The following is a 22,675-nucleotide window of genomic DNA, read 5'->3' as shown; positions in this document are numbered from 1 at the left end:
CTTGGAGGAAGAGGATGAAATAAATGACAAAAACAAAGGTTAGAATTACATGTGGATTCCATTTCCAGAGAGTAGTTCTGGTATGAGTAAGTCGGAGGAATGTGTATGAAATGGAACCATAGTTAATGTAGAAAGATGGTGGAAGTCTTTCCCTAGATTTATCTATTATATTTAAAATAGTGGCTCAAAATAATCTTAGTTAGATCAAATGTTAAATTGATCTTCTGTATGGGGAAAGTACTTAAGACATGAAAGGATAAACATGATTGAGAAGGGAAAAAAAAACTCAGATAATTTTCTAGGAAATGATATTTGTTTTTCAGTCATGGTGGTCTCTATGTAAGGAGAGGGAAAGGGAGAGTAATATCACTACTAGACTGAGTTACTCTTTCATATGGATGTGACAGTAGACAGATCATATCAAAGTGCTGTATTTAGGGTTTTTTTGCACCATATTTTTGAAGGTAAACTGGAGTAGGCTGTATGAAAAGTGATCAGAAGAAAGGCTTGGAATCATATCATGAGGAGCTGTTAAGGGAACCTGGTCGTGCCAAGTGTGGTCAAGACGACAGGGTAACCTCAAATGCATGAAGATTAGGTTTGCTCAGGATAGGTTACAATGAAAACCTAGGCATGGCAGGAAAAAAAAAGAAAATTTCACAACCAAAACCATGAAAAATGTTTCAAACATTGAGAGCTAACTGAAAAAAGTGACTTTCCTTGGAAGATAATACATGTTCCTCCACTGGAGATGTGCAAAGGCTAGATAATCACTTGAGGTTTCTTGTGAGGATATTCAAGCTTTATAATCCCTTTCCAGCAGGAGAGTCTAAGACTCTGTGATTATTGGCAATGACTGGGTGGCCTAGAAAAATAAAAAAGATTATTTTACAAAATTCTGATTTTACCTGGGGGTTTGGTTACTTTTCCTGACCTTCTTCTAAATACAAAAGTAAATTCCTGGGGCATTCTGTTTGGGGGATCCTCTTACGACTTTTTTTTTTTTCTGGCCTAAGTTCTCCAGAATTTTTCATCAGACAGAAGGCAGTGACTTCCTAGTTTGTAAACCATGACATTCTAATTAGTGTGTGAAGAACGTAGAGAGGATAGTGGGAGATAAATGTAAGAGCCTTGGAGTTCCTGATTAGATCGCCTGTAAACATCATAATGAGTCCTTGAGAACACATTCATTATGAGTGTTTTTGTGTGGGCTTGAATGGAAAGCATACACATTTATGAACACCCATGAGGTTCCTGAGATACAGTTTAATGTCTCATTTGGTATTCATTAGACCATGATAGCCAATATGTCTTCAATTTAGAGTGATTCCACCTTGTGTAAAAAAATAAATAAAACAAAAAACAGATAATGCTAAGAATCAGTGAACTGCTCTGAGCACTTTCTTCTCAGAAGGGTTTTTTTTTTTTCTTGTTGCTATTAGCTTTGTTAGGATGATGCAATTGAATTACAGAAATTACATTCAGTAACTCTTGCTTGCAGCTAAATTATGCAGAGACAAGACTTAGTCAATTGGAAAACTGTCATTGTGAGAAGACTTGTCAAGTGAGTGGACTGCTCTATCGAGACCAAGACTCTTGGGTAGATGGTGACCATTGCAAGAACTGCACTTGCAAAGTAAGCCTCTTTGTAAATAAATACAGTAAAAACAGTTGTAAGTGGATAGGTTTGATAATTAGAATGTAACCTGGTTCTTTAATAAATAATGTTAACTCTAAGAATTGTTAGGTTTTTACCTAGCACCCACTAGCCATATAAGCAATTGTGAAACAATGCTGGAAAAGTGTCATGTCTTATATGAATACTTGGAAATTAAAATCTGCTTTCCCTTGCCAACACACTCTAGTTTGATTTAATATGCAATGTTTGGAGTTTGAAGGTTGGGATATAGTAGAAAGAAGGGACTCCTTTGATTTTCAAACAACCTAATGGTTATCCTTATTCACAACCAGAATAACTTTAAAAGGGGAGTTTAATTATTCTCTACATGTTTTTATTGTCTTTTACAAAGTGTATCCATCACCTGTTTCAAATAATTGTAAGGCGTTTCCTCCCTGACTCACTATCACTGTCAGGATATCCATTATTTGTATATCCCTTCATCTGTTTCAGTGAATTATAACAGCCCCCTCCAAAAATTAGTATGTAATCCCTGTCCAGTTGAAATTACTTGATAAATATCCAAAGAATGCCATTGTTTGTCTAGGAAAATACAAAACAGATTGTTAGAGCCTCAGAAATGATTGACAGGGTCTGCAAATGTGTTATTTATGTTCTTATAAAAATAGACTTTTTGTTTTCTGCATAATCTAGTTAGCACACATGGGCAGGTAGAATGAAACCAGTGATGTATTTCAGAAAAGTAATTGAGGTGGTACGGGTCATTCAGGCTAGAGAAAACACTTTATTTGTGGTCCCGGAGTGGACTGGGAATTCTAATACTGCTTCTGTTTCCCCGATGAGTTTTCTAGGATGAAATTTGAATGGTCTCCACAACAGGAGCTATCAAAGGATACTTCTGAGATTATGTTCCATGTGCTTCCTTCCTCAGAGTGGTGCCGTGGAATGCCGAAGGATGTCCTGTCCCCCTCTCAATTGCTCCCTAGACTCCCTCCCAGTGCACATTGCTGGCCAGTGCTGTAAGGTCTGCCGACGTAAGTACTGACTGAGGGTCAGACTGGCTGTCTGTGTTTTGAGATTTATTTATTTTCCGTGTTTTTCTGGACTCAACTCGTTGACATTGATGAAATGAAACATTGGCAGTTGATGTAACATTAAATATATGGTAAGGAGTGCCACAGTATTTTAATCACTTGCAATGTGGCAGACACTTAACATGGGCTTTTTAAAAAAAAAATCCTAACATCAACTGTAATTACTGTTCTTCTTTCATTCTATGTGGAAGGAACGTGTGTTCACAGGGATTAAGTCACTTGTCCAACAAGTGGGTGAGGCTGATCTGTGAATTCACAACTCCGAAGCTCCATAGGCTTTAGTCCCCTCATTCTAAGTGATCAAGTTAAAGGCCAAATTCTGTATTTTGGCTTTCTGAGGTTTTGGCTAGATTCTCCTCTTCTTAAGGGGCCTTTGTTAGGAACTTCGGGATGAAAGTCAGTTAAAATACGGAAGCTATCATTTAGAACATGTGGTATGTGCCATATACTGTGTTGGATGCTTTAAATCTACTAGCTTAGTGAATTCACACAGCAACTCTTGAGGTGGGTATTATTATTACCCCTATTTTACAGGAAGCTGAGGCTTAGGGATGTTAACTTGCCAAGATCATGAGGCTGGTGAGTGGCAGAGGTGAGAGAAAACTAGTTCTGTTGACTACAAAGCCCATAGCCTTTTTATCAATCCATATGGTCCTCTACAGAAAAGGAGAGTTCTGGTCAGAAATGTTTGCTATGGATAATTTTTAAGGTCATTTATTTACCAAAAGAAACACACCAATGTCAGTTGCCTTCAAAGCACAGTGGTCTATCATTCTGCCAGGAACAGCATGTCACCTATTATGACACTGAAAGTGGGAATAGCAGTGAAAGTGGGTTGCAGCAGCCCAAATAATTGTTGAACTTTTCAAAAAGGAACTTTGTACTCTTCCTTTTTTTTTTTTTTATGGTTGGCGCACTGCACCCATTGCTCTGGGGGATGTACTTGGAGTTGCTCTAAGGAGAAGAACGTTCTTATTTCTGTTCCAAGAACTTTTGGAAGTCATGTCTGGCAATATAGGCAGCTCAGGTGTCTGGATACTGAATTATAGTTTGATCCCATGATGGAGAGAGTTGTTGGTAGGTACAGATTATTTGTTTTCATTCTTGATGTTCTTCAGCAGAAGAAGCTGAAAAACTATTAGGGGCCAAGCACGGTGGCTCATGCTTCTAATCCCAGCACTTTGGGAGGCCGAGGTGGTCGGATCACCTGAGGTTAGGAGTTTGAGACCAGCCTGGCCAACATGGCGAAATCCTCTACTAAAAATACAAAAATTAGCCGGGTGTGGTGGTGGGCACCTGTAATTCCAGCTATTCTGGAGGCTGAGGCAGGAGAATTGCTCGAACCCGGGAGGCGAGGGAGAGGTTGCACTGAGCTGAGATGGCACCACTGCACTCCAGCCTGGGCAACAGAGTGAGACTCTGTCTCAAAAACAAAAAAACACAAAAACACAAAAAAAGAAAAAAAAGAAAAAAAAAAAAAGAAAAAAAAAAAAACGAAAAAGAAAAGCTATTAGGGATGTATTTAAAAATGTGAGATGTTTTAGTCTATCATGTAGAGTTCCTGCACAGATCTCTGAATACCATCTCTTGAAAGTTGTTGTTTGGACATGGAAGTAATGAGTCCTTCAGCGGGTTTGTGTCTTAAGGTTTTGATATTTTTTAAAAATTATAAAAGCACTGTGCTTTTGGCTTAACATTTTCAGAACACAGAGAATGATAAAGATCAAGATGGAAAATTCACCCATAATACCTCCACTTAGAAACACTCTTGAAATTTTAGTGGATGTGTCCTTTTTTTAAAAAAACAAATTATATTTTGTGTGCAGTTGAGGTTGTACTGTGCGGGCAATTTTGTATTCTGGTCTGTTAACTTGCCATTGTCACTTAAATATATTATTAATGTTTTAAAAACTTCTGCATAAATGTCATTTTCATGAGCTTCATTGTTTCCCATTGTTTGACTGTTGCATAACATTTTTTTAACCAGTCCCAAATCATTGATATCTAGATTGTTTCCCACTTTTCACTATTTAAGTACTCTTAAATAACATGTTTTGTATAGAAAACACATTTTTGTATATTTTTGTATTTTATATTTCCTGAAGATATATTCTTCAGGCTAGAATTAGTGGGCCAAAGATGAACATTTTCAAGACCCTGGATACATATAGTTAAATTGCCCTCTCACTAGATGTGTGTGGGACAGTCATTTTTCTTTATGCTAATTTGTTTGATAGTTTTAGGTTTTAAAAATTATTTCAGAAAATAACTCAATTTTATTAAAATGTTGATACATGCACTAACTAAAACATCAGTGTTTCTGTTTTTTTTTTTTTTTCCTTTGCATGGAATTCGTAGCAATTTAGTTAGGTAGCACTAATTTTCTCATAGCTCTGATTGGTAGTTTGATGTGTTCAGAGTTTAATAAAGTGGGAATACAAATACATTATTAAAACACTATTCTAGAAAAACTTGAAATGATACAAGGCACCTCTGGTAATTAAAAGGTTGAGAACCTCTGGGCTGGAGGGCTTTCATTTCTTACTAGTTTTTAATAGAAATATGCATTAAGTGGTTACTGAGTACTGGTGCCTGGAATAATGATGAGGGATCCTTCCTTGCTTTAGAGGAGCTCACTTTCAAGGTAGAGACATGGTTTACAGTGTCTGGAACTATAAGTGCACTAACATTAGGCATGTGTACGGAGCACTGTTGGAGTACAGAGGAATGGTCTGGGAGGGAGGTGGAGGATACCGGGGAAAGGCCTGGGATGCTTCCTGGAGGACATGGAGCCAAGTTAAATATTTTGAACCTTCTAGAAGTTGACTTTGATGGGTTAAGCAGTGGGGTGGAGAAGAGAATGAGGATTGCTAGAGCAGAGTTCTAACACTAATCAGTGGAATTTCTAGACATTTTCAACGTCTTCATATCAGAAACATGATAGAGAATATTTACTTTGGTTGTCCCTTCTAAAGATAAGTATGTGAAGTAATGCATATGTTAGTTCTTAGCCATACCACAGTGCCTACGTATTTCAAAACATCATGCCGTAGACCATAAATATGCATACCTTTTGTCAGTTAAAACATAATAATAAAATATTAAAAAATGACAAAAAATAAAGTGTATCTTGTATGAATAACTCATAGTGAAATCCTGTTTTTTAATCCAGTCTGACAGTCTGGATTGTTTTGTTTGAATTGGATCCTTTAATCCATTCCCATTTAATGTTGTGAGGGATATAATTGAAACTACTGTTTCCTGAGTACCATGTTTTTCCTTGGTTTGGTTGCTCATTTTGATTTTTTTCATTTTTTTGTGGAGCTGCCTGAAGTAAATTTCTTTTATGTGAATTTAAAGAAAAATACCCAAGCTTCTAGGGACACCAGGTAAAGGTAGGGACATGACAAAGGCAAAATGAGCCAATATGTAAAAGCAGATTGTGTTGTCTGCTCACTGAGTGTCTGCTCGTTGAGTGTTCACGGACTTCTTATGGCCTCGGGAGCTGCAGCGCTTACAGATGAGGGCATCTGTTTAGAAATAGGAAAGAAGTTTATCTAAGCATCCATGGTGGTACAGAAAATAGGGAGTTTTATTCCTCAAACGTTTGTTAGGTGTCTGCTCTATTCAGGGCATGTTTAATATACCTAGTTGCACGTTAAAATTCTCTGGTGAACTTCTTACACTTGGAGGTTTCCAGGGCTCCACCTAGACCTGCATAATCACAATCTCCAGGCAGCAACATCCTGAAATCTGTATTATTTTGGTAGACAGATTTGAGATCTACCAGAGATAGGAAGGAGTGAGGAAGATGGAGAAAAAAATATTTCTTCCATGCAAAACAGTATGTGTGAAGGAATAAGAGTGGAAGAGGGAAAGGGGAATAGTGTGTTTGATGATAACACAGGATTTTTGTCGGTGAGAGTTTGAAATAGAGCTGCAAATGGATGATGATGTTGCGGATGGATGATGAAGATGGTGAAGACATTCAGTAATTCTTACTGAGGCCCTTCTGCCAAACACTGTTGTCAGTTCTGGGGGCAACAGTGGACACATATGGATCATTTACTCTGACAGGCACTGTATTTAACCTTCTATATATATTAATTCATTTAATTCTTCCAACAACTCTTAAGTGGTAGGCTCCACTATTATCCCCATTTTATACATGAGGAGGTGAAACCCAGAGAGGAGAAGTGACTTGTCCAAGGTCTCTCAGTTTTCGGGGAGCCAAAATAAAGCCCTGGCAGTCTGGCTTCAGAACGCAGTGGGATGCTCTTGACCTGTTGGCTCTACCCATTGTTCTCCAGAGAGATCTCTGTTATAATAAAGAGCATTATTTCACACGAACACTATGGAAGACACAGAAGGCACACAGAGAAGGGGGTGATTAACTCCATCTGAAACGTACATATGTATGTGTGTGTTAGGAGAACATCATCGGTAACAGCTGAGCAGGGTATTGACAAATGAAGAGGAGTTTTCCAGGCGTACAAAGTAGATAAGAACATAACTGCCAGAGGGAATTGCACACACAAAATCATGGAAATAAACCAATGTTGGTTTTGGTACTCCAGTCAAGGTTTTAATGCAGAGTTGTGGCATAATCAAAGATGTGCTTTTAGAAAGGCTACTGCATCAAGAGAGCTGGAGGTGGTGGGGGGTATGGAACTTGGGCGTATTCCAGGTGGAGGTGTTGAGGCTGGCAGGCAGGCACAGCCTGGGAAGATGCAAAGGAAGGGAAGGGTGTGGGTGACAACCAAAGGAGCTGGCACATTAGAGATACTCCACAGGTACTGTTTTGCATGAGACAAATGGATCAGGGACAGAGCATCTGCAAGGGAGAAATTGCCAGGTTTTGAACAAGAGCCTGTGGGAGACTCATGGTGTGATTAACAGAAATAAGACAGGTGGAGGAAGCAGTTTGGGGAGCAGTACATTCCGTTTGACATGTTTGAGTTAGAGACGCCTGAGGGACAACTAGTTTGATGTGGGTGTCTTGCTCATAGAGGTGGTATCTGAAGCCAAGGCTGTGAATCAGCTCACTGAGGGAGGAAGGATGCTTGGGTGTTCCGCCTCTCTGATCTGCCACTCTCCTTTAAAGTGTAAAACAGTGTGCTGATTTTGACATTCTAGGCCGCTGAGTACCAACGGATGGCTGGAGTGTGTGCAGGGTACAAATACCTAAATAAAGATAGAAAAACCTTACATCCACATCTGACAGGGACGTCAAGTTGTACCTGTCAATTGGTTATTCAGTGTGCACCTGAATGGCAAAAGTCTTCAATTATTGCACCAGACAAATCAAGGTCAAAATTGAAGGGCCAGGTGTCTGTGGGTGCAAAAAGATACACTGCATAACTCTTTATATCCTCAGTACATTTGTTTCTGACATAATGGAGAAATGTGTGTTGGTGCTAGGTTTCAATTTTGTGTTTCGGCACTACGAAATATTCTAGTTTGCATGTCACCAGTGTGATATGAAGAGCTTTAGGTATTCATTTACATTTCTAATTACACTGAAAGCTGTTGGAATGGAGTCCCAAATGCCCCAGCCAAACGCACCAGAGCCTGACTCACCTTATGCTTGAATTTCCTCAGACATAAAAAATATGCCTTTTGGCTATAGATCAAGAGGTTGGATGATGAGGACTGATGTTAGGCATAGGCATGCAGTGGCAGGGAAGAAGGGCTGTTGTCAGAGAAGTGAGGATGAATATGAGAAAGCAGGAGAAATTCTTGTGACCTCCCGTGGTGATCCTGAAAGTCCTCCTAAGATAATTTCATAGATACATACATTCTTCACCAGTGCCAAACTGCAGATGGTTGAGGCATGCAGTAACATGTTGATCTCATTTGCCAGCACAAAAGCACCCTGCTATGTGAGGACATAAAGTTCAGTGGACATTTAATTTTTATAAGAGACTGGTGGATTCAAGGGGTGGATGTGTCTCCATGTGTGGTGTGAATGTAAACAACGAGGCATTTTTATCTCCAGATTAGGAGTCTGAGATGAGCCTCTCAAAGGGGAAGAGAGGATTTGGACAAGTGCCTTAAGGCAGGGGAGCAAATGTGTTAATACCATTGTGGGAGTGGCAAGGGGCAAAGGAAGAACAAATGTCTATTTCTTTGCTTCCCAGCTTGGGCCAAGAAGCAGATGGCAGATTTCACAACAGTGCACTTAGCAGAACTGTCACTCTGGAACAGGCTGCCTTGCCAAGTTGGCAGCAGCCACATTTGGGAGTGTGGGAATTTATTAGACAGGAATTCCAGACCTTGGAGGTGTGGTCTCCTCATACAGGTACATTGGGAAATCCGGCTCTCATTAGGACCAACGAGTCATGGTCAACCGATTTATCTACAAAATTGAGGTATAAAAGATGATCAGGGATAGATTTTGTTTAGTGAAGGACCTATCCAGACAATTATATTAATTCTCCATTTTTTTGGTATCTACTTTTAACGTTTGAAGTTGTATTGAATGCCAGAAATAACTCTTATCTGTGGATCAAGAAATTTGTTTTTTGCTACCTACTAGAGGCTCATTAATTTGAAAATGATTTATTATTACTCTCAATAAGCCCTGAGGCTTGGGGCTTGGGGCTGGAGATAAAATTGTAGGCATTGTCCCTACCCTCATGGAGGTTGCAATTAGCAGCAGGGACATGGTGGGGTGTACAATTAAATGGGAAATTAGGATGTCATGTGATATATATTCTGTTGGGATTAGGTCCAAAGTACAATAGAATAAAAAAGTGAGGATGATTAACCAGTGTTTAAGGGTAAGAACAAGTTCTGAGGGAAGTCAGCCCTAAGTGGAAACCCGGAAGCTTATGGGTGTATAGACGGGGAGGTTGCCAGTGGAAGGTGGGTGGGGTGCTCTGCCGGTGTTTCTGAGAAAGAGAACAGTATATGTAAGGCCTGGAAGTGAGAGAGAAAGCATGTCTAGAACGTATGTGGAGGTGTGAGTGTTTGGGAGGGTGAGTGAAATCACATGAAATGGTGGGCTGTGAACTTTGGGAGATAAGAAGCCTCATGAATGGCCTTGTTTGTTGAACTAAGGATTTTGGACTTTATTCTGAGAACTTTAGGGACCCTGATTTTAAGCAGGGCCTCATGTTTGCACTTAAAAAACTGTATGTCTGACTGTTATATGGGGAAGGACTGGTGAAGATTGAGACTAGAACGTGGGAGAGCTAGGAGAGACTAGAACGTGGGAGAGCTAGGAGAGACTAGAACGTGGGAGAGCTAGGAGAGACTAGAACGTGGGAGAGCTAGGAGAGACTAGGACGTGGGAGAGCTAGGAGAGACTAGGACGTGGGAGAGCTAGGAGAGACTAGGACGTGGGAGAGCTAGGAGAGACTAGGACGTGGGAGAGCTAGGAGAGACTAGGACGTGGGAGAGCTAGGAGAGACTAGGACGTGGGAGAGCTAGGAGAGACTAGGACGTGGGAGAGCTAGGAGAGACTAGGACGTGGGAGAGCTAGGAGAGACTAGAACATGGGAGAGCTAGGAGGTTGTGGTAGTACTGAAGAAGAGGGACGATGACAGCCTGAACAAAGACAGTGTCTGCGGGCAGAGGGTGGGGAATGGAGAGGAGGAGGTTGACTTGAGAAACTTAAGAAGGGAACGTTGATAGGATTTGGACACTGATTGGACATGGAGTTGTATAAGACAGAGAGATTAGAAGGAGGCCAGGCACTGGGGTGTGGGAGCTGGGATGGATACCTGTGCCATTGCCATTCACTGAGAGGAGAATGCAGGAGTGGAACATATTTGGGTGGGGAGTGAGGTGGCTTCAGGTCAGGTTCTGAGGGGAAGCGGACTCTGAAATAAAGATTCACATGTACCTTATTAGGAAGTGCTCTGAGGATCAATTCTGGGATAGGAGTGAGGTGGTGAAGGAAGAATTGGGCAGAAGGAGAAGTTGAGCTGCAGTGGTGACAACACATACTGAACTCATTCCTACAGGGAGCTTTGGAGCTGGAATGGCCCTTCAAGTTATCCTCAGTTTGGAGAAAGGGGGCCAGGACTATGTACCATGTTCTTCACCTTGGGCAAGGTGGCTCTCTACAGCCCTATACAAGTCTTAGATCTCCATTCAGGGGAGAGCTGTTAGTTGCCAACTGTCACAGCAGTTGTAAGAATGTATCCTTTGCTCATGGAAGTAGATCTCCACATGCCACCGCATCGACTACAGGGTATGATGCTAAGCAAAGCATGTCCCTGGACTTTCTTCTTCCTGTGGCTAAAATGGACTAGATGACTACTATTTTATTTTATTGGAAGGGAGGAATGAAAGCCCCATTTCTCACCTGGTCACCCTCTTTGCCTTTCAGATCTTGCCCCTCAACATCGAAAGGGGTCTAGGTTCTTTATCTGCAAATATAGCACTTGCCTCATTTAGTCATTATACATTCACTGATGTAATTATGTAATTACTGTCTGTTTCCCTGATTGTAAGCTCCATGAGAAAACAGCTTTGGTTCTTGCAACATTATATCACCAGTTAGCATGTTGCCTGCCCTTTAGTAACACTAAAATATTATTTGAATGAAGAATGAACACCCCATGAAAACCAGAGGATTTTATAACTAGGAAACCACAGATTTAATCAGCTATTTTAAACAGATACCGATATAGGGGCTCTGAAAGGTGAGGTGGTTCTATAAGACCAACACTGAATTAGTGGGAGAGATCTCTTAGAGTGCATATCATTGCTTCTGTTCCTCCTAGAGCTGGGGCTAGAAGGGTCCTCATCAGGGCAGGAGAGGGAGTGACCAGATATTTGCTTCTTTTTTTCTGTTGAAGTGGATGGATAATTTGGTGGTGTTATATTAGGATCATATCAAATTGACATATGCTGTACTTGCTTAAAAGTGAGTCAGCCAGTTAAGTCAAGAAATGAGTTTCAGTGCAATCTAAATTGAGTGGTAGGGGCTCCATTTATGTTTCTCTTTGAAATTTTCTGCAAGTTCACCCCCCTGCCCTTCCTGGCAGCCTTTTAAACTCACCTTTCCAAAGGCATTCTCTCTAGTGCATTGATCTAGCACTTTACAGGCTTTCCTGGTATTTCTCACTTGTCTCACATGTGTATTTCTCACGCCCACGTCCATGATCACAAGGAAGAAGAAATGGTGTCCTTCTCCATTGTGGCTGAGGTTCTGAGGAATGGAGTATATGTGAGTCCCCTTTCACCCAGTTGTTTGTTTTAGCTGGAGTGTCTGAATCAAAGCTACTGCTAATTGTCCTCCACAGCGATTGCCACCAGTTTTTTCTTGTTTTAGCTTCTTACTACATCAATTCATTCTCTAGTTCCTTTGGCAACTGTAACATTGAAATAATTGTATATTCTGGCTGTAAAGGCTGGGCAAACACAATCATGATGAGGCCTGCCTGGGAGATTTAAGGGTTATCCTCCACACAATTCCCATGTCTTTCACTTTAGACAAAGAGATTTGTATTGCTCAGAAGCAGAGAATCTAGGTTTCTGTGGAATCTGTTGGAGTTGGAAGGTACCTCTGAGGTCGTTTTGTGGCACAGCAGGACTGTCTGACCCATTTTTATGTTTTATTACAGCAAAATGTATCTATGGAGGAAAAGTTCTTGCAGAAGGCCAGCGGATTTTAACCAAGAGCTGTCGGGAATGCCGAGTAAGTGTTAATTTTATGGCCCCTATCACTTCTGGAAAATGAATAGATGTGTGGGCTTTAGATAAGGTTCTTGAGTGATGCGTATTGGCCTGGATAGGTCCCTGAGGGGTGGAACTCTCTGCGGTGGGCTGGAGTACAGGATGGGGAGGATCCAGCCACTGTCATTTATGTGGTTAGCTTGTGGTCAGCTGTGGGTCAGGTAGCCTTGGAAGAAGCTATTAAGGCAAGGATGTGAGAGGAGAAAGAACTAACAGCTACTATTAGTTAGGGAGGCTGGTGGGTGGCCCCGGGAAAAGGTTTTGAGTTGGTGTTAGGGGAATCAGTCTGCAATGCTAGTTGTGATAATACTAATTCTACTCCCAGAGGGCTGATACACTGTTAAAAATGCCTCTTTCTCCTTCCTGCCCCTCCTATGTATTACTTGAAATAAGATGTATAAAATCATAGATCTCATTCAATAATCATTCAACAAATACGCATTAAGCAAATGCTATATGACAGCATTATAGTGTCTGGATGTACAACAGTGAACAAAACATAGTCACTGTCTTTAGAGAACTTGCAGAGTAGTGAGGGAGATAGTAAGAATTAAACATATCACATAAAGCCAAATTCTATAAAAGTATGAAGTAGGCTGAAGGAATAGAGAGGTCTGAGGTGGGGATGGGTGGACTAAGAAGACCTCTCTGAAATGTAAGTTTGGAACAAAGCCCTGGATAAGGTGTGGGAGCCAGCCATGCAAGTATTTGGGTGAGTGATTACTTAACCAATAATTGCTTCCTAGGTAGATGAGGGAGAAGGCACATTCCAAACAAAAGGAATTGCACTTACAAATGCCTAAAGCAATAAAGACAGCAGGTTTTACTTAGGGACCTGCAAATAATTTGACTTAGGTGAAGTTCTAGAGCACATGTGGGAGAGTGATGAGAGATGAACCTGGACAGATAGACAGAACAGGTGAGAATGGAACTAGTTTGGACTTGATCTTAATGGAGATGAGAGTTCACTGAAGCTTGCGCGCTCTCTCTCTCTCTCTCTCTCTCTCTCTGTGTGTGTGTGTGTGTGTTATGAGCAGCCATGCATTTCCAAAGGTCACTGTGATTGCAATGGGAAGAGTGATTGGAGGAGCACCAGATTAATTTGAATGATTGTAAGAAATCACCTAAGGTTATGATTGAAGGCAGTGATAGTGAAGATGTACAGGAAAGGAGATTCGAGAGCTGTTTGAAAAATGGAATTGAAAGGACTCGAGTGATTGGGTTTGGGGAAGGCTAATATGATGGGGAGGAGAAACCCGGATGATGTTCAGGTTCCTGGTAGAGTTGCAGGGAATACCAGTTTCTGTTTTCCCAAGTAGCCAAAACCTCCCGTGGCTAACGTAGGTAAAAATGACAATGTTATTGAAATGATATTGGGGGACTCGCAGAATCCTCAAAAGTCCAGACCAGGCTTGATACTTGATAGAAACCAGAGTCCCAGAAGTTAGGAAGCAGAAACCATAGCAATGGCCTACTAGCGGGGATCCTGGCAAGCACATTGCTGCTGTGATGAGTGACTTTCAATCATTTCTACTGTCCTGGAGTCACTTATACAAGATTTAAAGTTCAGAGAGAGGACATATGATTAGCGAAGTTTGGATATGTCCAAGCTCTGATTGTTCAGGATGGGGAAGAATTTGACTCCTTTATCCTCTGTGTAAGGAGCTGGTTACCTGGAATTACCACCCCATTAAGACTGCATGCAATGGAGAAAACATTCCCCAAGAACACTGTGTACTCATGGGAAGGGAGACTGGATCAGAAGAAGCCAAAATGTGATAAATGTTCTCTTCATTAGGTGATGATGAGACACTGATGCAGGAAGAGGGACATTCAGGAGGAGGAACATGTTTTGTGGGTGAGGAGGGAATGAAGAGGAAATGAGACCAGGTTTAGACGTGTTGAGTTTGATTGTATTTTGGCTATCTACACAAACTCTAAGACTTAGTGGCTAAAACTTATATTTTATGATTATTTCTCGTGGTTGCATGGGTTGAATGGGCTCAGCTTAATGATTCTCACTTGGGTTCTCACATGCAATTGCAATCTGATGGCTGCTGGAGCTGGAATCCTATGAAGGCTTGACATGGCTGGCTCTCAAAGATGGCTATTTTATTTTTGTGTCTAGCACCTCAGCAAAGATGAATAGAAAGTGATTTCTCTCTGTGTCTCTGGTGTTCTCTCTCTCTCTCTCTCTCTCTCTCTCTCTCTCTCTCTCTCTCTCTGTGTGTGTGTGTGTGTGTGTGTGTATGAGTGTTCCTTGTTCTCTGCAGCCCCTAGACATGTCTACCTTTGGCTTTTTTTTTTTTCTTTTTCTTTTCTGATATTGGGTCTCGCTCTGTCTCCCAGGCTGGAGTGCAGTAGCACAATCTCGGCTCACTGCAACCTCTGCCTCCTGGGTTCAAGCAATTCTCCTGCCTTAGCCTCCTGAGAACCTGGAATTACAGCCACGTCATCATGCCCAACGAATCTTTGTATTTTTAGTAGAGATGGGGTTTCACCATGTTGGCCAGGCTGGTCTTGAACTCCTAACCTCGTGATCCACCTGCCTTGGCCTCCCAAAGTGGTGGGATTACAGGCGTAAGCCACTGCACCTGGCCCCTTGGGCTTCTTTATACCATGGTGGTCTCAGGGATTTCTCACATGCTGGTCAGGTTCTCCCAGAATAAGCTTTCCAAAGACCAAGGTGAAAGCACCAATATTTCTTATAACCTGGTCTCCAAAACTGGAACATCATTTCTTCTACATTCCAAAGGCTATATAGGCCCAGGCCAGATTTATTGTAGAGGCAGACAATACAAGGGCAAGAATACCAGGAGGCATGATTCATTAGGTAGACAGGCATCTTTGGAGACCAGCTATAATAAGAAGACTTTGTGATATAATTTTCTACTTAAAAATACCCACCTCCAGCCAGGCCTGGTGGCTCATGCCTGTAATCCCAGCATTTTGGGAGGCTGAGGCGGACGGATCACCTGAGGTCAGGAATTCAATACCAGTCTGGGCAACATAGTGAAACTCCTTCTCTACCAAAAATACAAAAATTAGCTGGGCATGGTGGTGCATGCCTGTAATCCCAGCTACTCCGGAGGCGGAGGCAGGAGAATTGCTTGAACCCAGGAGGCGGAGGTTGCAGTGAGCTGAGATTGTGCCACTGCACTCTAGCCTGGGCGACAGAGTGAGACGTTATCTCAAAAAAAAGTAAAACAAAACAAAACAAAACCCACCTCCAACGTATCATAATGGGAAGTTACTAACCTAATAGGTTAGTGGATTTCCATGGCTGAAAAACATTAGGAATCAGAGAATTCCTTTAGTTGGGTAAAAATCTATCCCCCCTGTAACTTCTATCCAGTGGCTTTACTTCTTCCCTCTGGAGGGTAAGAGGGTGAGTCTAATTACTCTTACAATGTAGCATTGTGGTTGAAAGGTCAAAATCTGCAGTCAGGTGGACCTGGGTTTAAATCCTGAAATTTTACCTAATTGTTAGTGAAGTTCAGAGTTCCTTGTGTTCTTTTCCCCCATTGGATTCTAGTAAGAGCTGGGTTGGAGAACATCACTTTAGATTATTACTTCCTCCTGCACGGTATTTTTTCTCTCCTCACCACTCCCACTGCAACATAATGGAAAGCAATTACAGGCATAATCACTAGCCCTGGAGAAATGTGGAACATTTTGCCTAGTGCCTTGTGTTGAACTGTCAAACCCATTCCTTTTCTGCCTAACATTAGCTGGGAGACACTGGTCAGAATAGTAACACTTCTTACCTATCTGATCCTGGTTTCTAGAAAATAGAGCCTGAGGCCTAGGTATTTGTGTTGATGCTTTATTTATTCTTTGGTGGTCATGGGAGTGGATAGAGGAGGGGGAAGGGGATAGTCCTAGGAATGCAAGAGTGAGGCACAGACAGAAGGAAGTATGGAAGGAAAGGCAGGAGAGCAAGTACAAGATGGTGCATAGCGGAAAAGCCAGAACCCCACAACAAAGCGCAACTGGCTTTGTGAGGCATCTCCTGACAAGCTGACAGAAATCACTGTGTCTCAAAAAAGACCATCCTTGCAAATGCTCTTACTTACATTGTTTCATTTTCTTTTCATCACACCTCTGGGAAAACAGACAGGAATGCATTTTAAAGATTGAAAAGAATGAGGCATTTAGACACTTGCAGAAGCACTCAGGGAGATACTCATCAAAGAAGAGCTTGAATTTTGTTCTTTATGGAGGACTAGGAAGGAGAGACTTTCCCTATATTCTGTCTCTCATTGGCCAGACTGTACCCTAAAGGTTAGCTTTCTTGAACCTCCCTATTTTGATTTCCATTCTTGCCCTCTTGGCTGCTGCTGGGAATGCCAGAGATTCCACAAGTCCGAGTGGTCTGGTGGATACGCACGTGTGGGTCGTACTGCATCAGTGCCTAATTATGTAGCTGTGTGTCCGGAATTGGTGGGTTCTTAGTCTCACTGACTTCTCACTGACTCAAGAATGAAGTCGCGGATCCTCGTGGTGGGTGTTATAGTTCTGAAAGATGGTGTGTCCGGAGTTTGTTCCTTCAGACGTTCAGATATGTCTGGAGCTTCTTCCTTCTGGTGGGTTCGTGGTCTCACTGTCAGGAGTGAAGTTGCAGACCTTCATGGTGAGTGTTACAGCTCTTAAGGGCAGCGTGGACCCAAAGAGTGAGCAACAGTAAAATTTATTGAAAAGAGCAAAAGAACAAAGCTTCCAGGTGTGGAAGGGGACCCCAGTGGGGTTGCTGGCTGGCTGAGCAGCCTGCTTTTATTCCCGTATCTGACCACACCTACATCCTACTGATTGGTCCATTTTACAGAGAGCTGATTGGTCCACTTTACAGAGAGCTGATTGGTCCATTTTGCCAGAGTGCTGATTGGTGCATTTACAATCCTTGAGCTAGACACAGAGTCACAGAGTGCTAGTTAACTAGATACAGAGTTAGCTAGATACAGAGTACCAATTGGTGTATTTACGAACCTTGAGCTAGACACAGAGTACTGATTGGTGTATTTACAAACCCTGAGCTAGACACAGAGTGCTGATTGGTGCATTTACAATCCTTGAGCTAGACACAGAGTCACAGAGTGCTAGTCCTCCAAGTCTCCACTAGGTTAGCTAGATACAGCGTACCAACTGCTGTATTCATAAACCCTGAACTAGACACAGAGTGCTGATTGGTATATTTACAAACCCTGAGCTAGACACAGAGTGCTGATTGGTGCACATACAATTCTCTAGCTAGATGTAAAAGTTTTCCGAGTCCCCCTCCAGTTCAGAAGCCCAGCTGGCTTCACCCAGTGGATCCTGCACAGGGGCTACAGGTGGAGCTGCCTGCCAGTCCCAAGCCAGGCCTGCAATCCTCAGCCCATGGGCTGGCTGTCCATGGGACCGGGCACCACGGAGCGGGGGCACTCAGGCTGCGGGGGAGCCCACCACAGTGGGAGGAGCTCAGACATAGCCCGCTGCATGTCCCGAGCCCTGCCCTGCATGTCCCGAGCCCTGCCCTGTGGTGAGGCAGCTAAGGCTCAGCGACACTTAAGTGCCGCGCCAGCCGGCCGGCACTGCTGGGGGACCTGGTCCAACCTCCGCAGCTGCTGACTCAGGTGCTAAGCCCCTCACTGCCCTGGGCCAGCAGCCCCGGCTAGCTGCTCTGTGTGCAGGGCGCCAAGCCCGCGCCTGCGTGGGCGCCCCCTGGGAACTCTCACTGGGCCCCTTCCCGCCTGCGCCTCTCCCTGCACACCTCCCCGCAAGCAGAGGGAGGCGGCTCTGGCCTCAGCCAGCCTGGAGAGGGGATCCCATGGTGCCGTGGCGGGCTGAAGAGCTCCTCAAGCCCCGCCAGAGTGGATGCCGAGGCTGAGGAGGCACTGAGAGTGAGGGCTCCTAGCACATTGTCACCTCTCAGCTGGACCAAATGGATTTGGTGGCTCTTATTTGGGTGTAGAGGCTCTCCACTCTGTGGCAGGGGCAAGGATGGTGTGATAGCAAGGGCTTTAATGATCTCTTGATTGACAAGGAAGCTCTCAGGGCTGGGAGTAGGGGAGCAGGTGGGGTGGTCAATATCCTATAGGTGGCACATTATCACACAAGGATGTCATGTGGATTAAATGAGATAAAACACATGGAGAACTTAGTATAGTGCTTACCACAAAGACCATCCTCAATAAATGTGAGCTATTTTTGTTATTCCATATGACCATACATGTCCTCTTTGAATTTAAGACAGATACCATGCTCTCTGAACATTGCTTTACTTCTAGGAAGGGAAAAAGGTTGGATTCTAAAATCCTTGCTTTTGTCCTCGACTTCAGGGAAAGCTGGGATGGTTAAAGGCAATTTTGCCCACTGTGGTGATGGTACCAGAATCAGCCATATCACTTAAAATTAGCAAATCCTTTTCCATTTTGAATGGAAGCTGTGGGTGACTGTAGCAAGGGTCACTATTATGATTCAATGTCTGTTATGAAAGCAGAGCCAGGCAGGCACCATTTGAGACCTGTAGAAGGGCATGGATTTGAACGGCAGGTTATTTAAATAGCACTTACTACTATTACTGGCACATTGCAGTTGCTCTATACACTTGGGTTCATCTTTTACTTTTTTTTTTAAAATAATTTAGAAGGAAGTTGGGGCAGACTGATTATTCTCTTGCATAAGTAGTGTGTGTGCCTATGTGAGTGCATGTGAATAATTTTATTCTGTACAAAAAAGTTATTTTTCCATTTATTGTCTTTTCTATAGTTATTTATTACTTTGTATATAAGAGTTATTGACAATAATTTTTAATATTTCTTGAGCACTTATTATTTTCCAGGCACAATTAAAGCATTTAAAACATATTTATCTTGGCCCGGAGTGGGGCTCAGCACGTTGGGAGGCCGAGGCGGGTGGATCACAAGGTCAGGAGATCGATACCATCTTGGTCAATGTGGTGAAACCCCGTCTCTACTAAAATACAAAATTAGCCAGGTGTGATGGCGCATGCCTGTAATCCCAGCTTCTTGGGAGGCTGAGGCAGGGTAATCGCTTGAACCCGGGAGGCGGAGGGGCAGTGAGCCGAGATTGTGCCACTGCACTCAAGCCTATTGACAGAACAAGACTCCATTTAAAAAAAAAATCATATTTATCTCATTGAAACCTCATAATAATTCTGTGCGGAAGGTAATACCCAGATGTGAAAATCAAGGCACAGAAGAACAAGGCCACATAGGTAGTGAGTGAGCCAGCTGGGATCAGAACCTGGGTGGTTTGGCCCCATAGCCTCCTCTCTTAGCCTCTCTACTGCCACTCCTGATAGTATTAGACTGACTTGGAAATAATTCTCATTTCTGAATTTTAGAGGGGCAGATTGAGAAGGATTGATTGATCACTTTTCAGTTTATCTAAGAATATCACATTGGTCAGGCTATGGCCCATTGATTCCCTTGATAAAGGTAGCATTTATAAAAGGCCATGGAAGAGCTTTGGGACATATTTAATGGATATTGTCAGCAGAGAGTGAGGATAATGGGTATAGGATCAAAGGGCCTCTTATTTCTCCCAGGCAGTTTTTCTAACGATGTAAGCCCTAATGCTCTATGGAATCTGTTGTATGCAATAAATTAAACTTTCTCTTAGGCGTCTAAGATGGTATTATGAAAGTATTATCCTTGGGAGGATTGAGGAAATAATTGCTAAAATAATTTTTGATATCCTGTCATTCAGATGGAGATCTTCAGTTGGCAAAAAGATGCCTGGAGATCCCTCTACTTTCATTTTCCTGGGATCATTTTAAAGCTTCAGCAACATCAATTAGACAAAAAACAAACTCTTGTTTCAAATATTTTTACCAAGTGTTTCCAGGAATTAACATAATTTTTTTTAAATCACCATGAATAAACTCTCCTAACAGTCTTATTAATTTTGCCCAATTATTGCTTTTCTGCAAAATTTCTTTATCCTAGCAACAATTTTTGACTTGAAGTTGTAAGTTTTATATGTTGTTAGAAATTCAGGTTAGTGCACAATGATTAGTACAGAACTTGAAAGTGTATATATTTGACCAATGACATGGAGACAAGCCACTCTAAATGAGAAAGAAAAGAGGAATTATATTTTTTCCACCAACACAGAACTCCAGGGATCATAAAATAACATACCATAATCAGAAAGACTTAAAATGTTAATTATCAGGTACTTCTTACCAGAGATAGTTTTGAAAATAAAGCTGTAAAAGGTTTGTGCCTAATTATGTAGCTGGATTAAATGGATTTGGTGGCACTTATGCAATTGTAATCACAGTTCATATTATTTTCAAATTCATGCAAAAAGGTTTTTCTCCATTTAAATATTTGGGATTATGATCTTACTCATTAAATATGTTAAAGATTGATTAGAATTGTTGACTGATTTAATCAGCGAAGCAAACCCTTTTTATAAAAATAGAAGACTTGTGAATGATTATTTTTAAAAAAGTCTTCAGTAACATTTTTAATATTTTGTTTTTACAAAAATATATACTTATACAATTTGGAATATAGAGGTAAAAATGTAAGGAAGAAAATGGGAATCACTCCAGAATCTCACCACCTAGAGAAAATCTTTTAACCGTTTGATTTTTGACAGCAAGAGTGAAATTTATTTTAATTGTCTTAGTTTGGGTTCTCCCAGAAGCAGACCCTGAGCTAAGGATTTCAGTACAAGTGATTTATTAAGGTAGTGCCCCCAGGAGAAACCAGTGAGGGTATGGGGAATGCCAGATGGAGAAGGGGAAGAAACTGAGCAGAGGTACAATTTAGATGAAAGGTCAGACATGCCATGATCCCACCATGGGCTCTGGAGCATGCATTCTACCCTAGAGATATTCTCTTTGAGGTAAGGAATATCCCATACTATTCATTCATTGGCTTTGGGTCATACCTGTGGGAATTGTAGAACTTGCATGTAACTCTCTGCATGGGCAAAATCGCTCCAGTGCCCAAGGGCAGTGGTCTGAGAGTGACAGAGGTGAATCAGTTGCAGCAAAGCATTGATAAACCTAGAGGTGCGCGCATAGAACTGACAAAAGGATTCAACAGTGTCAGTCAGTCTTATTTATGCCAGGAGGTAGCAGATCATCAATAAATATATTAAATATTGAAGGATAGATTTAGATGCAATAATGGTAAGTAATTCAGCATTGTGATTTCCTCTACATTTAATTGCTGATAGTAAGATTACTAACTTCCATTGATTGGTAATAACTGGTTTGTTTCCCTCTTGTAGAAAGTAAGGCACGTCGGGTAGGGACACTTGCCTTAGGACTGGAGATAATTTTTGAGGTTAGATGCCACCCATCATGGTCTGGATTGAGGAATAAAAATGAAGTGCAGTTGCAAAGTGGGGCAGAGAGTGAATAGCAGGATCAATTCTCAGGTCTTAGGTACAATTCTAAGACAGGAGAAAGTTAAGAGTTACCTTGGGAAAGATTGGGAATAAAGATAAAAGGAGAAGAAAAGACAAGACTAAGAATGCCAGAGACTGGACTGTCTGGACTAGAAATTCTGAGAAAGGAGAGGAAGCCATGGTACCAATATTCCAAAAGATGAGCAGTTTGAAATTTATATTTGACATATACAATTGTGTTACTGTTCCAATTTAAGAATGGGTATTCCTGATATAGTGGGAGTTCTTGCCAAACCAGAGAAATGTGGAACCACTGGGATGACGGTCTCTTGAAGATGGAAAACTCACTCTCTCCTGCATCCTTCTTGACTGTACACCTTCATCCTATTCTTCCACCTATGTTGGGAACTAGCTTTTGGCCTTAAATGAGATACCTCCTCTTGAGCTTGCTTCTTGGTTGACTTAAGCATCCCCTTAAAAATGGGAGAGAAAAAGTAAATGTTTTAGATAAAATAAGGGACTCTCACCATTTAAAAAAATAGTAATTAGTGGAATAATTTTTTAAAAATTGGCATCAAACTTAATACAGATGCTAGTAATGTCAACCAAAAGGACCTTGGATGAAGTAAAGTCATAAAGATTCACCTTCTGAATATGACACACGTTATTGTAAGTGATTTTATATCTAGGGAAAATCTAGTGCTCAGCTAACTGATCCTCTTTCAGTTCTTTCCTGCCTGCATGCCTTGGCTCTTTTCTGCTCTCTTTGCCAGGAAAGTCCCTTTTTCCTTTATTCCACTAATCAAGTTCCCCCAAATGTGGCATCTTCATAATTTCTCCCAACGTGAGCAGAATTAATTATTATTCTGTGACATGTTATAAT

General features: G+C 41.7%; 1 protein-coding gene across 2 annotated transcripts in view; it reads left to right on the top strand.

Annotated features, from left to right (window-relative positions):
• NELL1 (neural EGFL like 1) overlaps positions 1–22,675 on the top strand; it is a 936,950-nt gene that overhangs the window by 276,881 nt on the left and 637,394 nt on the right. For both annotated transcript variants that reach the window (XM_008004248.3, XM_008004241.3), the window contains exons 8-10: positions 1,502–1,636; positions 2,571–2,673; positions 12,312–12,385. In XM_008004248.3, the coding sequence (XP_008002439.3) occupies positions 1,502–1,636; positions 2,571–2,673; positions 12,312–12,385 (312 nt within the window). The remainder of the gene's footprint in view (positions 1–1,501; positions 1,637–2,570; positions 2,674–12,311; positions 12,386–22,675) is intronic.

This window comes from Chlorocebus sabaeus, chromosome 1, assembly GCF_047675955.1.
Source record: "Chlorocebus sabaeus isolate Y175 chromosome 1, mChlSab1.0.hap1, whole genome shotgun sequence".
Classification (NCBI taxonomy): Eukaryota; Metazoa; Chordata; class Mammalia; order Primates; family Cercopithecidae; genus Chlorocebus; species Chlorocebus sabaeus.
Note: the sequence above shows the minus strand (reverse complement) of the source record. Positions and strands in the feature narration are given on the sequence as shown.